We start from the raw sequence: 22,797 nt of genomic DNA, 5'->3' as shown, positions 1-22,797 counted from the left end.
AGGTGAGTAATTAATCCCCCCCATTACATTACACATGATTAATATTTTTGTTTATTTGAACATGCCCGGGGGGGATCTTTGAGTAGTTAATATTCATTATAGGAATATGGTTCAATGTTGAAAACACAACACACAAAGACAATGAGGGTGTTTTAACATCTACAAAGCTCCTGGAAAGGGAAAGAACAGTCAGAGGAGTATGTGTGGCTATAATATAAATTCCTCACGTTGTTAAAAGGACAGGAAGAGGACTTACTGCCACCCGTCCTCCACCTGTACTCCAATTGATTGAAATCTGGTCAGGGGAGGAGTCTCTTCTCGTGCAACTTCCTGAATACAGTCCACCTGAAAAGTAAGGAACAATGACACAAACAAAAATATAGTCAAATGTTTTGTCAAAACTACGATCACGAATCAATTAATATGGCACCGAGCAATGGCTACTAGCTGGCATTCCAGAGTGACAAAACAAAACACTAGTGGAAAAACTGAAAAGAAAAAAAAACCTGTATAATTTATGCTTGGTTTCAATACAATGTCGAAACCAAAGGTTGTTCTAAATGAGTCACTGAGAGCCGGATCTGGAAAATGGATAAAATATTTCCGCTTCAGAACAGAAAGTGAGAAGAAGGTGAAGCAAAAATATGTGGTTTGGCTTCAATACCACAGAAAAAATAAAAAATAAATAAAAAGATTGCTCTCGCCAGGTGTAATGGGAGAGCGAGAATCACAGTAATGACACCTTTAACTTCCAGGCATACTTTTAGGTTTGATGGGAAACACTTAGACAGAGATCATGAACAAAATTAGCTTTTTCCTGGATTCAAGCTCAGCAGGCAAAACGAGTTACACTTCAGTCAAGGATGTGACTATTGGCACCGCTCTGTGTTAGATGTGTAGTTAACGTCTGATTTCTACACAACTGTGCAACAGTGGTACAGCCACCCCTGTCGTACCTGTATGCCAATGGAGGAAAGTTTCCGCCTGGGCACCGGGACTACTAGGGGCTCCTCTGCTGCAAGATTTCCTTTATTAAATCCCGATTTTAGGGGTTCGTGCTGGACTACAGAGTCACTTGTCTCAGTGGAAGCATTTGCAGTAGCGGGGGCAATTGGTTCTCTCGGGGTAGCAATAGGAGTGGGGATGATGTGCGGAGGGCGGGGAATGCCCCGGGCCAGGCTGTTGGCACGGGTGCTGTCAAGGCTGTCAGAAGAATTGCTTTGAGCGTGGCTAGATTGGCTGTTGACCTCTGACCTCCTGTCCTGCTGGTCCAAGTAGTTGTCCTGGGCCGATTCTGTGCTGCTCTGCACGGTCACTGAGATGTAGGGCTTGGAGGTTGTACGGGGTGGCACTGGTGGAGGAGCTGCTTTCTTACAGGTGGTTATGCACGAGGAGACTGAAGGAGAAAAGAGCAGAGAGGGAGAAATTAGAAGAGAAGGATTATAAATAAGTATAAGTTTGTGGGGATAGGTTAATTGATTAATCCAAATTGTCACTAGGTGTGAATGTGCGAGTGAATGTGAGTGTGAATGGTTGTCTGTCCCTGTGTGTTGGCCCTGCGACAGACTGGCGACCTGTCCAGGGTGTACCCCGCCTTTCGCCCTATGACAGCTGGGATAGGCTCCAGCGCCCCCCGCGACCCTGAAAAGGATAAGCGGAAGCGAATGGATGGATGGATGGATGGATTATAAATAAGAGTTTCAGTGAACTGGCCAGTGACTTCTAGGGATTGTGAACACAAAACAAGGAGGAATCAATGATAATAAAATGCACAAGTAGAACTGCAAACAGCTTACTGCATTACCCATTTGTTTATCAGGGTAGTTCTAAGAACTCGCTAATCACTTTTCTCAACATGTCCAAAGCAAAACTCTTCAGCTGCGCATAAACACACAGAGACACTGTTGCATGAAAGCTGGAGCTACAGCTGAACTGGGGAAGCATCCCATTAAGTGGAAAATCTAATCAGGCAGAAAATTGAACAAACTTATCATCCCATAAAGGTTGCTAAATTAAATCACACACACCCCGTGTGCTTCAAAGACTCAATCACAAGACAGGTGATGAAATCAGTAAACCAATTGCTGGCCACTTGACACTCAAAGCCAAATATGGTAGAACAGCTGAGGGAGATAGATTTATCTGCAGTGCTCACTAATGACAGTCCAAAAATGCCCTCCAGTCATAAAAGATAACGCAGAGAGAATGTATTCACAAAAGAGGGAGAAAACCACTCAAATAAAATCTGTGTAGTAAGAGATAACATGCAATTAACATTTTTACAACACCTTTACAAGTAAAATATTCTCTCTTTCAACCAGCTTTGATAGTGCATTCATGCTTGTTGTTACAGCATGTTGAGTAATAAATGTCAATTTGGCAAGACACAAAAAAAGCAAGCAGCTGGGCTTTTCAAACATGGATACATAAGCTTTCTGCAGTGACCCTGACACAGGTCACTTTTAATGTTCTGTCCGATACATCAGTGACAGTGGTGGAGAGCACCATTGCACTCGTGAGAAAATACTTTTTGCACCTATATTAATGAAAACTGTAAGCATTAACTCATTAAGTGTAACTATACATGTTAATATCGATCTCAGTAACTAAATCAATGTAAGCGTGTGTGTGCTGCATGTGACACAGTAGCTCCCTCCGCACCTCACACTCTGACTGAGCGAGTTAGATTGCCGTGGCGAAAAGTAACCAGAGTGCCCAGTCAGACGCTCATCTAGCCCGACGCGTTCAGATGCCATCAGATCAATGGAAAGAAGCGCTCATCTGAAAGGGGCTCGCCTCTGTACACTTTGACATGTTCAATGCTGCACCAACAAAACAAATATGCTAGCTGTGTGTTAATACTCCACCGCGTCGCAATGCTCCAGTTTCATGGTCACATGGCAGCGTACCATATACAGGGGTTAAAATTCTCAAGCCAAGCTCCTTATACTGGTAACAGTTTGTGTTAGTTTACATGAAATCCACACAACATGAGACCATCACGCAATATAAAAAGCAGATTTTCCAGCTCATACCAACGTCTGCCCTCTGCCTATTAGACCACAATGATTCAATGCTAGCATGGCCATTCATTCAGTTTTCTTTATAGCTTTCATTTCCCTCCGATCTATATTAGTAAAATCAGAAGAAGAATTTGTGATATAAATCTTTTTAAGAATAGAACATTTGGCCATTCTGGAGCTGCGTATAATCCAGTCATCAATCACAAGCTATATAGATGTTCAGTCAGGCTACAGATTCCCATTAAGATCATGTAAACACACTCACAGGCTTCTATAGTTAGTTTAAACACAAGGACTCTGTAGAAGAGACCACTATTCCCCTCATGCTACACACACAGTAATGGCAGAGTGCGATGGAGTACCACTAAAAATGTCTAATCTAAACAGGGAATGTTACTGTAGCACTGTAAACCCTTTGGTTGCTGTGTAATCCCTCAAATAGATGATTTATTTGACATCACATGAGGAAAAACAGAGGAATGAGGAAAAAACCATGGAAGAGAGTTAGCACTGAGAAGAGCCTTTGAAGTTGAGAGAAGAAACTTACCTTTTAGCCTGAACCATGAAATAATTGCCAGAAAATTCAATTTTTTTTTTAAAATGAGACTGTTTACTTTATTTTACGTTCTGATAAAATAAAATAAAATCAAGTAAATATTTGCATATATGAGTTTTAATTGTATCAGATTTGTTACGTCATTAAAAATGCGTTGTGATTTTTATTTTGTTTTTTTCATATGGGGGGGGGGGGGGGGAGCACACTGATGATGTGAAAGTCTCAAAAAGTCACAAAAACTCATGCATTAGATATAATATATAACGCCTTAATATAAATTTAAACTTGGCCTATTTAACATTATAGTCAGGCTTAGCTTCACTACCACTTAATCAAAGTGTAAAACGTGGCACAACAGCAGGACATGATCACAGATTCCTATAGTCACGTGCTAAATTTTACATTTTAGATTAGAAGAAACAACATGGTGAACTCCATTCAACATTTTTTATGCTTCATCAGGTTTCACTGAAAGCTGCAGTCAAAATTCCAAGAAGGGTTTTTAAAAAGCCCTGCAGCAAACATGTGAGCTGCTCTGAATCACTAACAAAAGGGTCATTTGTTCAATCTGCTCCTTATCTTTACCTCCAAACACTCACATACACACACTCACAGCTCATCTGACCTCGTACATATTATTGAGTCAGTTTAATCTGATAAAGTGCGAGTCAATTTTGTCAATTTGCTGTCAGTTACCAGCCTGAAGTACTGGACTGTCACTAGATCTAAGGTCCTTCTGGCAGTCCAAGATGTATGAATACAGAGAGTTCTTTTTCCAATCTAAAAACAGTGCTGTTACTTTATTTAATAGCACAAAAAAAGTCTGTATGGAGTAATTCAGGACTGTGAAGATAAACGTCTGGAAAAATCGAAAATACAATACTTCCTACTGACAGACTAATACCTGTCAACAGCCAAGAAGTCTCGCTTGTGACTGCTGCCCTTTGTCCCCGCTGTGACACTAAACAGCGATGCACTCAAGATGACATTCCAGAGAAGCCTGAACAATGACAGCATTAATAAACAGCGGAAATGATACCCAGTCCACACCTAAACTGGCCCACCTCCAGACATAGAGCGTGTCTTCTTCCTTTCACAGACAGGAGTGTGAACATGCACACCCTTTTACACACCCTTTCCTAATAGGAAACATAAACTGACAATAAAGGATCCACTGGTGTTGCCAATATGGCGAAAGCCTGAATAGTCATAACGGTCAATATCGAGAACATGATTATTCAGCACAATTATTCGCTGACTTTTGCATAATCGGCCATTTGTAGAGCTTAACAAATATCAGATTTGAGTTTCCTCATCAGCCTTAAAAACTTGTAACAGTTCTTGTTGACCTGATGCATTGATAGTTGATGCATTGAAACACACATTTCAAAGATGGAAGGCACCAACTCTGAGCTAGCCTAAAAGCTGACAAAACAAAAACTGTAAAGTGTCTGGCATCTTTGCACACAAACACTGTCAAACAAATGTCATTCAAGAAACGTTCACTTTAACATTCATCATAGCTATGCACGTCACTATCCACCAAGAATGACCAACATCCTCGCTGATACAGCTGAAAAGTCCACGTTTCCTCTCCTTTTTCTAACGCGAGTTAGACACTAGGCAGAGCACAGCGTGTGATGTGGTGCGCTGGCACTACTAATGCATCCCAGCGTGCGGGGTAACTGTCACCGTGACGAGGTGTTAGAGGGCATAGATAGTGTGCATGTCTGTCTTTGGACACCTGCCCCGCAGATCTCCAAGTGTCACATCACGCTTTCGTCATCTGACCAGAATTCACCCTCTTAACTCTTAATGCCGCCGAATCTGCTTTACTCACGTAACTGTCATAACTGACATCTGCCTCTGAGATTAGTCAGGAGATAAATCAGCAGAGCTGCGCACAGCAAACGGGACACTCAAATACAATCAGTATGTTGTCGAATAAATAACATTAATTCCAAAGACGGTATATTTTAGATGGGCAGTGGTAGGAAGGCCTTGTGTCGAACCTTGTGTCTACTTGACAAACTGTCAAACATTTTTTCCCGTGTCTTTTTGAGCACCGTCGCTGCCACAGTGTTCCTACGAGACTGCAGATTCCTCCACATACAGATTAGCAATGGCATCCATAACCACACGAGTGACACAACCGGTTTTTAACAAGTCTAGAGTTTACCCACACAATCCACTGTTGTTCATACAGCTTAATGAGCAAAGTGTAAAAAGTCAACTGTATGATAGCACAGAAAACAGATGTAGAAAGCCTGTTGCTGTCAGAAAGAGTGCAGTGCAGAAACGCATTAACAACAGAGGAACAGCAAGTAGCACATTCTCTCATCAGACTGTCTCCTGTACTTGCTTAGGTTAAAGATTTCAGCCACACAGGCATACACAGCTGTGGAAACAGAAACATCTTATTTTAAAATTGTATAACAAAAGTGGAGCCAGCTCTTTCTAACCCTAAGCTTTTGTTCAGAACTGCAGAAAAGAGCTACAAAACAGACATGAAGCCAAAAACTGCTGCCTTTCAGTTACACAAAATAACCCTCAACAGGGATGCACTGAATTAAAAACATATAGTTGGTCTTTGGAGTAAAAAAATTAACAAAGGAGAGAGAGAAGAAAAAGTAGATTGCTGAAAAAATGTTTTGATATCTAGATTTTTTTAGATAATTTCAGCATTATGGTTGAAAGCAACATGTTGCTGTTGTTGTTAAAAAAAAAAAATTGATTAATCTTCAATTGAGACACAATAGCGGTGTGGGAAATAATTATTTCATCTGCTGCTCAATTTGTAGGTTTGCTCACTTACAATGAGGTTAACAGTCTCTATTAGTTATGGCAGTTTTCTCAACCACCAGTGCGGTGAAGTTATCCTGTACCCTTAAGAGAAAAATAGCTCTAAACGATGTTTCCATCTCTCTGCTTGACTGCGGGGATGGTGTTCGTTGGATCGCACTCAGCATTTCTTTTCCTTCAAACACGACGGGTCAAGTTGGTGCCAAAGAGCTCGATTTTAGTTTCATCTGACCACAGCACTTTCTGCCAAATTTTCACTGAATTATTTAGATGTTCACTGTCAAACTTCTTGAGCAGAAGAAACTTATAGTACCACATTCCTATGTAGTATAGTGCATTAGCGATGGTGTTCTTGGTGACTGAGGTCCTAACTATCTTCAGATCACTAACAAGCTCCTCTCATGTGTTTTTTGGCTGATCCACCATCTTTCTCATAATCATCTTCACCCTACGAGGAAAAATTTTGCATGATTGTGACCGATTTTATATTTCTTCCAGTTCTGAATAATCGCACGAGCAGTTGTCACGTTCTCATCATTGTTGATGGTCTTGCGTTCCCGTGACATACTCTGACACCTCTTTAGTCTTTCCCACTTTGGCGGAAAGGTTGGAATGGAAGAAATTGATTCTGTTGACAGAAGTGCTTTGTACACAAAACAAGTTGAGATTAGTAGTATCTGTAATATACTGTAAATTGTTTGTCACGTGAGCATATAGAGAAATTTTGGGAGCCAGAATTGTGGCTGCGTTGTAGGCGAACAAATACTTGTTTCATTCAACGACATGTTTGTAACTTTTATTTGATGTGTTTTTTTTCTGGATTTTTGGTTGATATTCTGTCTCTCTCCTTTAAAAATAAAACTACCATAAAAATTAGAGACTGCTCCTTTCTTTGGAAGCGAGCTAACTTACAAATTCAGTACTGGATCAAATAATTATTTCCCCCACTGTATGGATAAGAATTTCTGTAAAAAGTAGGGCTCTGCCGCACAAGACACTGGCCTGTGAAGGAAATTTCTATTGCCTCAGCAGAATGAGGCAGCCTTGTTACATTACCTTTCAGAAGGCTTTATTCTTTCCGTCCTTATCTGAGGCATGAAGATCAAGTATTACTCTGGAGTGAGTAAGCTTGAAGAATCTGTCTCGATCTATAACTAGGAGCCAGTAAATTTAGAGCATAGGTTATCTGAGTCATGCTGTGAACACAGATATGCTGAAGAATGATTTAAGCTGGTGTTTTTAATGTTTGGTTTTAATGCTACCTTCAGAGATAAACCTTTGCAGGTGGTTTGTGTGCTTTGACGTTTATTTAAAAACACCTGGTTGCCCATTTTCAGCTTGATGTAGCTTGAGGACCACCTCTTTGGTGGTCTCAGTCAGTATTGTCCCGTTTTCATGTTTCATCCAAAAAAATTATTTCAACCAGTTTTCAGTATGATTGAAATTTAATTGACAGAGAACAAATTGGGATCAATAGAAAGACCAGGATGTCATCTTGACAGTAAAGTAGGACTCGTATAGATTGCATTCATGGTACTTGATGTAGAGGTCTTAGACTCATATCCCTAACAGAGGACAAAAAAAGAATTGCTGAGGTTTTAGGAGGATATAAATCAGTTTTAAAAACCATTCCAATTAATTAAACCTTAACTAAAGAATAAAGAATAAATCCCAAACTGAGAGAAAAGAAAAATGGGACATGTGCTACAGGACAAACAGCAATCTCCTTTCTCTAAATAGCTTTTTACTATTTGGTAGTTCCCACAAAGCTACCACTGTTTGAAGGGCATTTCCCAACATCGGGTTTGGAACATTTGATCAATTCGTTTTAGAAGCTTGAGTGAGTTAAAGTTCCCCCTCAGGGAGAATATTGCAATAGCAATTAAATAATTAAGCACACAACAAGGTAAAAACCAAAGCCTTAAGATACCAGCACACCAGCTATAATCCAGCATATAATCCATCATGTTAAAGGGTACACATTTAATAAAGAACACACTAATCTTCATCCCAAAATGCTTATTTAATAAACCAGGACACAACCACATTCTCAATAAAGACTGGAAAGACTGAACATAGTGGATGACAGCTCCAGCTCAGCCGAAACCAATATAAACACTGGATCAGTAACAACAACTGGTTCAAGTGACACTGATGGTTCAGAAACAGCATGAGGTGAACTGTGATGCTGGGTTTATCAGCAAAGTATGGATTATGTACAGTTTAATCCATTAACATCACAAGAAACACACAACACTGCCTGTAACCATGACCACCACTCCCTTGTCATGGAAACCATCATCAGGACACAGACAGATTTTTCACAGTTACAACACTGCAGAACCTTAAATGTAACCTGAAAAGGGCTCTAAACCAACATTTGGGCGAATATTGGGGCAGCCCTTAAATAATCCCCCTGTGCAGGCCAATTTTAATGAAGACAAGTGAATACATTTAGCCGTCCACTTAGACTTATGCTCAGAAACACCAGCACAAACTATCAACGGGAATGCTCAATTATCGTCCTAACACCACAAAGCATACGTCCGTTTCCGTGGGCAACAGCTAAACGTCATCCTGTCACCGAACAAGCCGGGACACCAAACTTGAGCTTAATTGATGATAACGTGTAAACAGTAAGCTGAGAACTGTTAGTTTACTTACCCTGTTCTCACAGCGCAGTCAAAAAAACACACGAAGTGTCTTGAGTAAAGACTTAGATTGTTTCAATGACAGCTGTCGACACGCACTACCTGTCACGCCTATGGAAACGAAAAGCCGGGTTTTGTTGCCTTTTGTTTGGAGCGTCTCTCTGAGCTCCAGGGAGGCGTGGTGGCAGCTCTACTTGATGCCTTCAGGAGCACCTCGGACATTCTATCACCACCGTCAGAAGACCAAAAGCTTTTTTCTTTTCCTTTCCCCCCCCCCCCATTTTTAAATGCTAATAATAGCATCGGCAAGGTCCTACAACTTTTTCAAATTATTTTATTTTATTTTATTTTTTAAAATTCAGACATAAAAAATACAGTAAGGATAACAACAACTGAAATAAAATTAGATCTAAAATGAAATTTTCTTTTTCTAACTGTAAAGTTTTGCAAGATCACAGGCTTGCTGCCAATGAAAGTGTTAGTTTTAATTCTGTTCCACTGCTCTAAAATGCAATTCTAGACACTTTTGGACATTAAATATACTTTACACAACCATATTCATAATGCCTTAAATTTTGCACAAGTAAATTAAGTATTAGTATAACTGCAACAAAGACCCTTTTAAGAAAAATATCTGATTGCTTCTTATACAACAAAAAAGGCAACTCTATCTGATGTCTACACTCTAAACTCTGATAATCAGAAATTAAATTGGATTTAATTTCTCAAATGTAATTTTAATGTTTGTAATTTTTAATGCAATATTTTTTGAAAAACAAAACAACAGACAAGCTAATTTTTCCTGTTATGTTTATGCACAAGTAAACACGTTTAATTAAAAAAACAAAAAACAAATCCTTGGTTAAAATATGTAGACTGAAGCTACAGAATAATCCCCAAGTAGCACTGAAAAGTTTCATTACCATGAAAGCAGCATGTGGTCTGTGACTTACACACTGTGTGAAGAGCGCCACAAAGTGGATGCTTTTTTGTTGTTCGTTTGTTTGTTTTTTAATAGTAACCCATAGCCTAGGAATATGCATCAGGGGCCACTGAGATGTCAACAACCAGTAAAACATTCCTGTGAAATTAAAAGTTAGGTTAGCAAACAAACTGCTCACTGTCTTCTTGTGCTACCATGTCCTGTAATCACAAGTTACACAGTAATGTATACTTAGAGTATGATTTTAATCTAGTCTCTGTCCAGCAGTTTGACAACTTTATATTTGTACTGATAAACATTTTATTTATTTTTCTTTGTAGTTCATGAAGTGGTAAATGGATAGAATGATTTTAGGGGGAAAAGGGGGTTGGTTTCACGTTGTTACCTGTGCGTGGGGGTAGGATGTGTGGTCTGTCTGTCCCAAAACGCTGAAGAAAAATTGCAAGTTGTTTCTCCTTTGGTTCTTTGTCCAAGCCTGTGGCTCTCAGGTAAGAGCCAAACTGTTCTTTCCATGTCTTCCATTGTCCAGAAAGTTCGTCTAGCATGGGCAAAAAAGGCTGCATTTGAGCTGCATTTGAGCTGCATGTAACGCTGCGTGCATGCTGGAGGATCAGTTGCCCGCCAAAGACCAAGGTTATAATGAACATTCAAACTACTACCATGGAAAACACAAAGCAAAGCAAAGAATTTGGGCTCATGTGATTGTGTCACACTTGAAAAGGAGTGAAAGAAAATGGTTTTATCAGTTTGGGAACACATTACTGTGATTTGTGGCAATGACTCTTCCTATATCGTTTTATAAAAAATCTGCAATTTACCATCAGTTTTTCAGTCTGGGACTTACCAGTGCTGGTGCTGTAGGTGCGAACCGTGGTGTCAATGGGAGGTGGAGAGCAGCCCGAGTCAATGGATGCAACTTCGTCGTCTTGGGAACAGCCAGCCTGGATGGCTCTCAGGTAGCTGTGGCTGCGGGATCGGAAGCACGTTGGCATGGGTAGGTCTGGAGGCTCTGAGTTGTCCTGAGAATGGGAACGGGAATCTCTAAATGTAGAATCTGAGCTGCGGTCTTCATAATGATGGCTCCTTTCTAGGTCTCGTAGCTAGAGTGAAGGGAAAAAAAACCAAAACAAGATGTAGCAGTAGTTATTTTGTTCACTGAAGCTGCTCCTCGCACTCAAGGCGGCTGCCTTGAGAATAGCTGCTAGGAGTAGCCTCTGGATGTGCAGTAAAACCACCAAATGTGTGCACTTGTGCAAATGTGTGTATGGTTAAGGGTATGTCGAATTTGCTATAAATGCATTTTTATGATGTCCAATAATGATATATTAGACTGATTTACTTTATAGGCTACATTTGTATGCATTAAAGTCATTTTTTCTTCTAGTGATCTGCACCGTTATTTACATTTTTTTCCTCATATAAAACTGTACAACAATAATGCTAAAAACAAAGAAACAAACAAAAACAAACAAACAATAAGGCAACAGATGTGACTTTTTTCATGTAGTGACTCAATGCTCATATAAATTCATCTTTTGCTCTGACTTTTCTAAAGGTGAGTGCCAGCACACATTGGCACAATCATGTAAATGTTTCAGGTAATTTGAATTTTTCTGCTCTGGAAAAAGTCCATCACTAAGTTAAAAATATAATGCATAATGAATTTGCATGGCTCGCTACTGTGCATGTAAGTTCAAACCCTAAATTGATATACTGGGCGAATGTGTTGTAATGCAGTGAGTGAGCTGTCGGAGATTGGCTGTAAATCCTGTACTAATAGCCTGCACTGCCTCATTTCACTGAGGAAGATCAGAGCCACGCTGCACAGTTGTTCATCATCTCACCGACCTTGACATTGGGAGGCTAATAGTTCTTATGTAAGTGGACGAACTGGAAATTTAAACTATCAGTGAGATGCAGTCAGAAAATAGGGAATCTCTGTTCGCTGGGAGCTCGTTTTATTACAGCCGTTCGGGCTGTATCTGTGAAAATGTAAATTATACTAAGTAAACGAGTGTAGCTCGAGGCAGACAAAAGGGTCTTTGACTGGTGATGTGAGAGTAGAAAGTTTGCCAGGAGCCAAATGATGTAAATTATGATCGAGAACAAATGCACTCGGAACTCATTAGGAAGATAATGGAAGCAAATGAGACACAGGCAGAAATGGAAAACATTTTTTTAACCTCTGAAAGATAAGAGACGCCACATTTTCCCTGTCAGTCTTCCAGGAAAACACTGACCTGTCCCATGCGCCTGCCCAAGGTACTGCAAGCCTGGCTGAAGTCATCGTCGTCCCATGGTGGCAAAGATGAGCCTATACTCCCAATACAGTCTAGGTTGTCTAGGCTGCGATTATTGGAGAACTCTCTGAGAGCTGGAAGACAGCTGGGAAGGGAAGTAACCAAAAGATACCCTTTAGGGATATGAAGTCTAAGTAGAAAAACTGATGGAAAATGATTGTAAACAGGATATGCTGTTGCTAATGCACGATGACAGAGAGGCAGAAGGGAAAACGTTGATCAAGGGAGAAAATGAGTGACCAGCAAAACCAGAAATTGAAAGAGAGATAAAAGGAGGACAAGTTTATTATTGAAGTCATCCCTTTAATTCCCACTTTGATGCTCCAAATCTCATCTCTGTTTCATCTAATTTTAGCATTAGTCATTTTAGCATCCCAGCATGCAAAGCCAATGATGTCAGGCAAGGCATGTACAGTGCACAGCGTTCTATGCCATCATGGTGCCAAGACAAAACATGTTTAGGTTTTTATTAAGCTAAAAATAGTATGTTATACATGTTCTTTGTTGGCACACAGTGATAGTGACATGGCAGTAAAATGCCATGGCAAAGTGTATGGACACAGATGTCCCCCTCATTCCCTAATTTGAATAGTGTTGAAGCTACTTTCCACCTAAAAGCACTGGACAGATGGTATTTACAAGCTTACGGGAGGTTAGCAGTTGTTGGCAGCAGGACATGAATTTTTGCATTTGGAGTTTCCACTTTCAGACATCTGAGGGGGGCAGTGCAAAGTCACTGATCATAGACCAATCCGATCTGAAGTGTTCTGCACCGCGCCCCTGAGAAGTGGCTTGCAGACCTATCACTAACCTGCTCATTGACCTGCCCAGCTGGTGCAGAGAGGACACACTGTGGAGTGGAGACCACAGGGCATCTAGCTCCCCTTGCAAAAAGGTGTATTCCAGGGTTCTGCTGCTCACGCCAATCAGGTAGGCGCAGAACGGAAGAAAGTAGGGTTGGACGATCAGGAATTAGCAGGGGGGTATTAGGGTAAGTCATTCAAGCGTAATTCTAGATTTTTAAATTGCTCGGTGTGTTTGGTAGGTAAGCTGTGCCCATGATTATCAACCCCCCAACCTGCCTCTGATCCAACCAGAATCATAAGATACCTCAAAAGGAAACTATACAACACATTATCGCATCAAGGTTTGTGTCATGTATGTATATGAATGTAATAGACACTGACAAAAACAAGCCCAAAATACACTAAAGTTTGTCAAAGCATGATAATCTGGGGGAAAAGATGTTATCGCGGGGTATTAAAATTTCATACATTTCTCTAACAAGTCAATATTTGAAAAGTTGATTATACATTAGAAAGCATGACAGCTGTGGCTTAAATTAGTGTAACATCGCTGTGGATAAAAATGAAACAATATGACTATATTTTCTGGCCTTGCATGAAAAGGCACAGTCAATTAGCAATGTCCCACTGTGCTTGCATCACACATTGTGCAATGCTTTGCTCCAGAAACCATGTCACTCAGAGGCAAGTGAGCCACAGTCCCACTTAGTCAAAGCAATTGGGCTGATTTATGCTGATTTACTGGCTGAACGCAAGCAAAACTCAGTGTCGTATTGTGTAAACCGCACTATTGTATAGCGTATTATCTTAGTGACGCTTTCTATGGCCAATAGTATGTAGGTAAATCACAGCTGAGGTATGATAGTAAGAGTGACATGTGGACAGCAGCAGGGAGTCTGACACCACTTCTATGCGTGAGTAAGCGCAGCGTGGACTGTGTGTACACGTGTGCACTTGTGTGTGTGTCTGTTCTGAGGCTGGGCTTCAGTATGTATCCATAGATTTTTTTTTTTACTGTTGTTTGATTGTTAAGAGCTTTTGCCAATCAGTATTTATAACAGTGTGTTCTAATAAGTGTTTTGGGCTACATACATTTTAAAGGGCCAATCAGTAACTTTTCTTCTGACTATAGTCATGCATTAAAAACAACATGTTGTATTTTTCCCAGCTTATCATGACTGTAGAAACAGACATGGTTTCTAGTTGTTCTCATGAATGGTAACCATACGCTTTCTTCTTCTTTGATCCTTGTTTGTATGCAAAGGGTTTCTCCCTTATTGTTTATGCTAATGTGTAATAAACTAATAATTCAGTTTGTGCCCTTACTTGCGTGGGGGAAACTGGTCACTCAGAGACTGCTGGGTAGCCCTGAGGTAGCTCTGACGCCGAGCAGCAGTTTTTGGTGAGGGTTTGGGACTTCCCTCGGAGTCATCGCTGTCTTCCATGTCTCCCATTGCCTTCACATAGCTACCACTCCGCATCCGCCGGCATGGGATTTCATTGGCACCCCCGCTGCGACCTAATGAGCTGCTCCAGTCACCCTATAGCCACCATTAAGTGAACAAAATGAGTCTTCAGTCAGTTTTTAACGATCTATGTTGTTATCTAAGCACTGAAGTGTTTCCCTTGATGGTAATAGCTTATATAAACATACAGTAAACACTCAACAAATAGACAGAATATAATTTTTTATCCACTCTACTTTGTGGGCTACTCACCCTTCTTCCAACCTGTAGGTAGTTGCAGGTTAGTTCTTGTTGACAGGACTTGGATTTGAGCATGGACCTGTCCAGTGTAGCTGAGCCCTTCTGAATAACCTGTCTTGGTTGACCCATGGTTAATGTGGACCATGACCCTCCTTTCATATAGTCACTATCATTCATCATCAAACCTCCTGGTCCACTTAATCCACCTAGTCCACTTAATCCACCACCTCCTCCACCCCCTGGCCCAGGAAGTGCCTGATACTTTAAGTCACTGCTGCTTTTAGATGAGCTGATAGTGTTGTAGCCACTGTGGATGTATCTGTTCTGCCCCCCGTGGCTGTCGGGGCCAGACGGACGCCCGAGAGTCATCATGGCCATGGTGTTGTGGTAGCTGCTCAAATCGCTGCTGTCCAGATCGTCTGAGCTCCAGTAGCCCGACATGTTGGAGCGTGGCCGTCGCTTGGCAGTTGCTTCTGATTTTGTACCCCGATCTTTACTTTTGGCTCTGCGATTGTGCTTCCCTCCATCCTCCGTACTAGATGAACCTCCTCCACTGCCGGTCGACCGTCCGTTAACATTTCCTTTCATGTTGTGGCTCTCCAGGGACTGCGACTTTGCAAAGAGCTTCTGCACTGAGTGCAGCATGTAACGAATACGACCAGGACTGTCCGTACGCTGCTTGGCAGCAGCAGCAGCAGATGTTCGGTGAAACTGCAATGTGCTGAATCCATCACGGCCGCCAGGTAACTGTTTATCAAACTCAAGCAGACTTGGTGGGGTCTGGTTCTTGGTCATATGATGTGATATTGTTGCTGAGCCACTTGTAATCATAGGTGTTCGTGTGCTCAGCCCTGCCATGCCCATGCCCATTCCCGTCCCCATGCCCATGCCCATGCCCATGGACATGGAGGTCCCCAAGGTCCCTGTGCTTATTCCTCCGATACTATCCCCAGGAGGAGAAAAATCAGACTGGTCATAGGAGTTGTAGTGAATCCCAGGAAAGGTGCTGCTGTTGGACAGCTGGTTGTTGAGGGGCAGCATGCATTCTGGTGGAAGGGAGCTTGGGTTGGCTGAAGAGTAAAGGTGGGGGTCCATGGTACCATAGTGGTCCATTGTGGGACTCAGCAAGTAAGGGCTGCGAGGAAGTGTGGTGGTCTTATGAGAAAAGAGGGCCTCTGAATGGTCTGCAGAAGTGTCGCAGGAATCAGACAGGTGTCTGCTGCGGTTGGTCCCTAAGCCTTTCATGATGGCGAGGAGGTCCAACCCTCTAGAAGACCTCCAGGCCAGAAGAGAAATTCTTTTGAAGATATTTCCTAAAAAAGAGAGACAAACAACCCAACAAAAAAGACAGAAGGAAAAAGGTTTAAGAGCTGATTAATACAGCACTATACAAAACACATAACACAAACACTCAAACTCAGCCATCCATATCAGCTTGGCCACACAAATACGCCCACTTCTGTGCTAAACCAGACTAAAACAGAGTAGCTGGAAGGCATTTTTTTGTCTGTACAGTGAATGAGCCAGCTTCCCACTGTCTCCCACAGTGAACATCTGTGTTAAAATGCTAGAAATGGATAGAAAAACAACATGTTAAACAAAGGCGCGCAGTAGCTTGTGGGTCAGGGCATAGATTATCAGTAGGAGAAAAACTGCTGACAGCGCTGAGTTCCTCGAGACGCCTCTGCATTTATGTGGGTCTTTGCAGCTGCCAGCGAACAAATATCTCCTTTTTCTGCCTAATCACATTCAGAAAAAAAAGGTCAATCATCATTGCACAAACATTTCCTTTCATGAGCACCCACAAACAAATGCACACATGAGAAGATTTGATTTTGTGGCCTTTCCTTTAATAATAATAATAAAAAAAATCCAAAACATAATATTACACACTTAAGGCAGTTTAAAAAATTATAGTTAACAACACTACCTGCTGTCTCTGGCTGACTCACTGTATCTCCTCCAGGTAAGTTGTGATACACAATGGCCAAATCTCTGTAAAAGCCCTTTCTTTCAGCTTGTATCATTCTCTCTTATTCCATCTGTTTCTCTTTCCCTCTCCTCCTCCACTGTCACTTCTCTCTCCACTTCCCACCTCCAGTGGGTATCCCTGGCATGAGTGATGAAGCTCCTGTCCTAGCTTTGCATGGTGAGCCAAGGATGGCGGGCAGAGTGTCATAGTGAAACCAGTAAAAGAGGATTTGACCAGTGGGCGGTGGGCGGCAGGAGTTGGCAGCTACAACTTCTTGTCCTCCTAGTCAAGCTGTGCCAATGCCCTGCCCGGCAGGGCAGCAAGAATGGCGCTTCTCGTCATGGACCATGAACGATTATAATGGAGGGATATCATGCAAAGGTGATAGTGACAGGTATTAGGCTTGTTATCCTGTGTGGATATGTAGTTATTAATAGCTGAATAGTGTAATTATTATTACTCAATTTCTGCTAACTTTTTAAGCCAAAAGAATAGTAAACAAGCCCACCGAGCATCTGTAAATACATCTGTAAGTACATTACATTTCAGCTTTTTAAAGCATGCTGCTTCCTTATCTCTGCTGGTGCAGTCGAGTGAATTAATAACTGGAATAATTCTTTGTACATTTTGGCAGACAGCTAATAAACACGTACATTTCTACTGAATTAATTGCCATTTTCAATAAATACTGTTAGTATATTATGATATCACGCTGTAAACTGGAGGTAAACTGGGATAAAATATGGATGTCTTAATGTTAGAGACTACCTCCGAAGCAGATGCAAGGAAAACTAATAATACTGTTAAAACTTAATCTTATATTCAGCACAGTACATTTAATCTTAATTACGTTCAGACAAAGTCAGCTCTGCAGGACAACAACAGTTCCCTGAAAATGTATTAACTTACAGTCGCTCTGCACAAACGCAGACTGCTGTTTGCTACGGAGGTTTTGGGTTCGGGCCAGATAAAAACCATCACTCCCTCATTTGAATTTTAGTCAGGTACTCACATTCCATAAAAAACAATCGTCAAAATAACATTGCTCTTTAATTTTCATCATTCACAGTTTCCATATTGAGAAAGCTAATGTGAATTGTCAGCCTAGCAGTTAATGGCTTTTTATACCACTTCCCTATTCATAAAATTTGAAAGTCAAATTGGAAATCAACCACCAGACCAGAAACAGACATTTCTTCTTCTCTGTTTCTATCAATCAGACAGTTTCTTTGGAGAAATGGCGAGGAGATATTTGCTATAAATCTCTATTATCACCTTAGGAGAGCTACAAACATGCATCAAAATCAGATAATGGCACAGTGCAGTGTGAGACAGGCAATAAGTGATGACAAAGCAGCTCACCTAAAAATTACACCTCATTTGAAGGGCAATTTGAGTTGATTACAATTCATTGTTTCAGAGAAGGCACCGAAACATTTGGTGTTACTTCACCTTTAAAAGTATGCACCACGTTGACACACTTTTTGCAATTAACCATTTGCCAAAAAGAAATTGCAACAAAAAAAATCTCCATATAAATTATGAACTGGCTTTATTTCCACCATTATTAGCATGCTCCAGGCACAGACTCATTTAGTGTCATTAACAGAGCCTTTCTGAGTGCCATCTCCGCTGATAGGGTCAAATCCTCTAAATCCTTTTACACCACATTAGCTAACTCATATCCTGCCGTGACATGCCACTCAGCTAAGCTTAGCATACCCTCCTCAGTGTGTCAACCAATATGGCTCAAACTGACACTGATAGCCGCATTATTATTATGTATTGGAGGCAACGTGACAAATCTGTGTGCCTAAATGCCCAGGATCTCAAGCACTCTAATCGAGGATATGTGGTGAAATACACACAGCAAATTTGTCTGCTAATTGACATTTCCTGTATGTTTTGAGCAGACGATCATTGCAGTGCATCCGTATTTAACAAAAGTGCTAATGAAGTGTTTATTATTAGAAGGCTTGGTTTAAATAGAGATGCTTACCAGTGCATGTCACAGAGGCTTATACTTTATAATGACATTAATCATTCAAGTTCAAGCTATAGTTCATTCTGTGCTACAGTGGAAAAGTAGATATTATAGTTAGATTTACATGGAAACATTGGGTAACGTGGTGCCTTGAGTTCACCATCATGACTCAATGGGACTGGTAGACACTGCATGTTACTATGACTGTCATTAAACAAAATAAAGCTTGGCAGATAATGTATATACGTGACATATAACCAGTGATGTGAGTGCTTATGATGCAAACCTGCCACAACTTTACTTCACTGTGTGACAGAAAGGCGAAGAGACAATTCAACCCTCAGACATGGGAAATTAAGGAATTTAGGTCAAGCCTCTGTTAGCTGGGTCCTAGACACGAGTCCGCGTGTGTGCGTTCTTGGTATTCATGCATTTGTGTGCTCCGAGTGTATACTACTGGTGCGCACACAAATGCATGAATACCAAGAATGTTAATGCGCTTGTGCTCGTGTGTGCTTCTACACCCTTGAGCGTCTGGTGGTGGCATCTCCCTGCCTTGTGCACTGGGGAGCTGCCATCTGCTCTTCCAATGGGAGAAGGAGTGTTTGGCATTGTGTCCAATTCATGACCTTACTCAGTTTCTCAGCCATCACAATGTCAGGGCTACAGGCAATTCACGGTGTCAACCAGAAGAGGGCGACACACTCAACACAAGCTGTACTGGTGTTTCTGCCGAGTTCCATTATTTTTTGATGTTTTTATACAGCATGTGGAAGTATTTATCCTGACAATTCACTTGTTCAAGTCAGAGCTAACAGAATAATTTATCTGTTGCAGATTTTTAATGTGTCAGTGTGATTCCGGACAATGTGTGTGGATTTCAAATAAAGATAAATTCACAATTAAACACTATGGCAGACCTGCTTAGGGTGTACCCCAGCTCTCACCCTGTGGTAGCTAGGATAGGCTCCAGCCCCCCAATAACCCTGAATCGGATAAGTGTAAGAGAATGGATGGATAGACAGATGAAGGACTGGTTGGATAATTTCAGGAACCTACTGTACTTCAGCTTGGATTCTTCTGATTCAGGAAGTGTTAACTTCTTTTTCTGCTTCTTCATTAGGTGTCGCCACAGCGGATCATCTGCCTCCAACCTGCCCTATTCCTAGCATCCTCTCTGACACCAACCCTCTGCATGTCCTCCTGTTCCATCTTCAACATGCTTTCTTTGATATATCCACTATCCGTCCTTTTCCCAGGTTGGAACTATCTCAACTTTGCCTGTCTGTCTCCAAATTGCTCCAACTGAACTGTCCCTCTGATACACTCATTTCTAATCTTGTCCATCTTGGTCACTCCCAATGAAAATCTTAATATCTTCAGCTCTTCCACCTCCAGCTTGGCCACCAGTCTTTTTGTCAGCAGCAGTGTCTCTGTACCAAACATCACAGCAGGTCTCACTAAACCGTCCCTTTCACTCTTGCTGCTATCCTTAATACACTGTAAACCTACTTATGTGTTTATGTTTTTATCTTCTGTATTAAGAGGTGGGTTTAAGTACAAGTAGTTTAAGTATAACAAAATCTGATATATAAATAAAGTCGTCACTGCCATTGCCATCCTTCTGTCAACAAATAACCACTCACACTGATTTTTAACCCCTGTACCCTGGCTGTCTTCTTCACCTCTCTTGTGCACTGTGGTTGACCCCTGCCATTTAAAGTCATGCACCTTCACTGCCTCTGCTTCACTACTTGGAGGACAAACTAAACAACATCAACACTCATAATGGGGTCAGAGTGTGCTTCTCCTGTCTCTCCTTTACTTTCTTAATTTTTATTCGTTATCTCTTAATGATCCTGATACAGATTCATTGGCAAATAGCTAAAAATTGGCCAATATGCCGGTCGAGTTATATTTTGTGCTTTTCATTCATGGAATCGTGGGTTTTAAATTCAAATTGTTTAGACTTCAAATGATGATTTAAATGAAGATGAAAACAACAACTCAGACATCTGAAACAATGACAATAGTTTTTATGCTTGAGCTCAAGATTTTATCTTTAAGACAATTATACTTTCTCAGTATGTAGAAAATAAGACATAAACTAGTAAACTCAGAAATATAATACGGATTACACGTGGAATGTGTGGGTAAGAGTAAAATAGCACTATAAAACAGAAAAATGCAAGTAAATGTATAATGTCTAGGACATTAATGTATTTTTCATATACAAATATAAAAATATATAAAAGCACAAGCCTGTGCACTGACATTGACATGAAACTGACTGACAGTGAAAAAACCCTAAATACAAATTTCAGTAATTCCTATTATAATTAATATTACTCAATTTGCATAGTTCTTGGCACAAAACTAGTTCCAAATTTAAATGTGGGCCCTGATTTAATACATAGCGAGAATTCCTATTCCCAGTGTATTAATTAGCAAACCCAAGAATCGAGGAAATATTAAGACCGTTGCTAAACTCTGTATTAAAAAAGTTTTAGCTGTAGCACAAGTATTCAAATTTTTAGACTAGTTGCCAGTTTCTAGATTGGCAAGTCTGTGGGTGGACAATTTTCGATGAGCCACTGTGGAAAGGAAATCATCCCCTCATCTGAGCAACAATATCCAGAGAGGCAGTTTGTCAGAGCACAGCTCAGTCAGTCAGCCCTGAGCCCATCTGCTCCATAGGCTTACAGCACTGCCCTGAAAGACAGGGGGCAGCTTTGTGTGTGTGTGTGTGTGTGTGTGTGTGTGTGTGTGTGTGTGTGTGTGTGTGTGTGTGTGTGTGTGTGTGAGACATGTAACAAGACAGATGAATGCTTACAGACTGCTGGTGAGGAGGAAGGGACAGAAGGAAGTGAGGGAAAATCTGTAGGGAGAAAGGTGTGGGATTTGACAGCAGTGAAAATGAAAGCAATCTAAAAGGAAGGAGAAGGTGTGAAAATCAGTCAATGTGTTGTAAACTGCGCACTGGGGAGAAGGTAAAAATCCAGTAAAACAAAAGAACAGAAATCAGTAAGAGAAAGAAAGAAAGAGAGAAAGAAAAAAGGAGAAAAATGGCTGCCAAGGGAGCAAAAGAGTTCAATGAGGTCAGTTTTTCAATGAGTTCAGTGAGTGCCTAGATAAAGCAAAGAAGATACTTCTTCCTTTTTTCTTTGAGGAACGGTAATCAGATGGTACTGGAGGAGGAGATGTGTGGCAGCATAACGTCTGATGCATGTGTTTATTCCAGAAAGGTGTGAAGGTGTAAATAAGTGTGAATATGTGAGACATATGCGTGTGAGAGATAATAATTGCCTACGGCTGGCTGAGATCTTAGAATTTCCATACCTTTGTTTTATGTTGTAAGGGTTTTGCAAGTTCAGGTGAAAAGTAATTGAATATTTCGTGTATGTGTGTGTGAGCGAACACACACACGTATGCATACCTGGATGCATGTGTGAGTTATATTATTAATAATAAATAGTGTACATGGATGTGCATTGGTGTGTGTGTGTGTGAGCAAAGCAGGCTAACCTTGTCCTAATTACAGTCTATCTATTCCATCAGTGCTGTGCTCTGGCCTATTTTCACAGCTATAAATTTACCACTCTCCCCTCTGTTGTGATAGATGACCCACTCATTTTAGCCCTTCTCTAAAGACTGTGAGCCAGAAAGGAAGTCAGTGGAAGACAGTGGCACCACTTCACTACTTCTGATGGCAGTGATGGAACTTTCCATGTCCTCAAAACTATTGAGTTCTGTTCTGGGCCACGCCTCTTAATCTTTGAATTCAGGTGTTTTCAGCCCCATCGACATGCAATATGCCTTTACAAACATTTGTGAGAGAATGAGTTGTTCTAAAGACCTCAGTGAATCTAAGTGTGGTCCTGTGAAAGGTGTCACGGTTACAAGAAATCAGTTCATGAAATTTCTCCCCTCCTGGATGTTCCACAATCAGCTGTGAGTGGTATTAGTGCAACATGGAAGTGCTTAGTCATAGCCACAAAGTGTCAGGCTACATAAAGTTACAGAGCGGGGTTGCCGGCTGTTGAGGCGCTTAGTG

General features: G+C 41.0%; 1 protein-coding gene across 5 annotated transcripts in view; it reads right to left on the bottom strand.

The window, feature by feature from the left end:
* The window catches only part of dlgap4b (discs, large (Drosophila) homolog-associated protein 4b), a 30,194-nt gene extending 8,705 nt beyond the window's left edge, over positions 1 to 21,489 (bottom strand). Inside the window, exons 1-8 of one of the 5 annotated variants that reach the window (XM_014332487.2) lie at positions 14,800 to 21,489; positions 14,408 to 14,622; positions 13,087 to 13,188; positions 12,216 to 12,360; positions 10,820 to 11,075; positions 10,361 to 10,513; positions 957 to 1,396; positions 257 to 345 (exon numbers count right to left, since the gene is read on the bottom strand). In XM_014332487.2, the coding sequence (XP_014187973.1) occupies positions 257 to 345; positions 957 to 1,396; positions 10,361 to 10,513; positions 10,820 to 11,075; positions 12,216 to 12,360; positions 13,087 to 13,188; positions 14,408 to 14,622; positions 14,800 to 16,032 (2,633 nt within the window). In that variant the 5' untranslated portion in view covers positions 16,033 to 21,489. The remainder of the gene's footprint in view (positions 1 to 256; positions 346 to 956; positions 1,397 to 10,360; positions 10,514 to 10,819; positions 11,076 to 12,215; positions 12,361 to 13,086; positions 13,189 to 14,407; positions 14,623 to 14,799) is intronic. The other 4 variants (XM_014332485.2, XM_005918567.3, XM_014332486.2 and 1 more) reach the window with 4 other exon arrangements.
* Positions 21,490 to 22,797: the final 1,308 nt, after the last annotated feature.

The sequence above is a fragment of the Haplochromis burtoni genome, unplaced genomic scaffold, assembly GCF_018398535.1.
Source record: "Haplochromis burtoni strain Fernald_Lab_line unplaced genomic scaffold, NCSU_Asbu1 Contig_32, whole genome shotgun sequence".
NCBI lineage: Eukaryota > Metazoa > Chordata > Actinopteri > Cichliformes > Cichlidae > Haplochromis > Haplochromis burtoni.
Note: the sequence above shows the minus strand (reverse complement) of the source record. Positions and strands in the feature narration are given on the sequence as shown.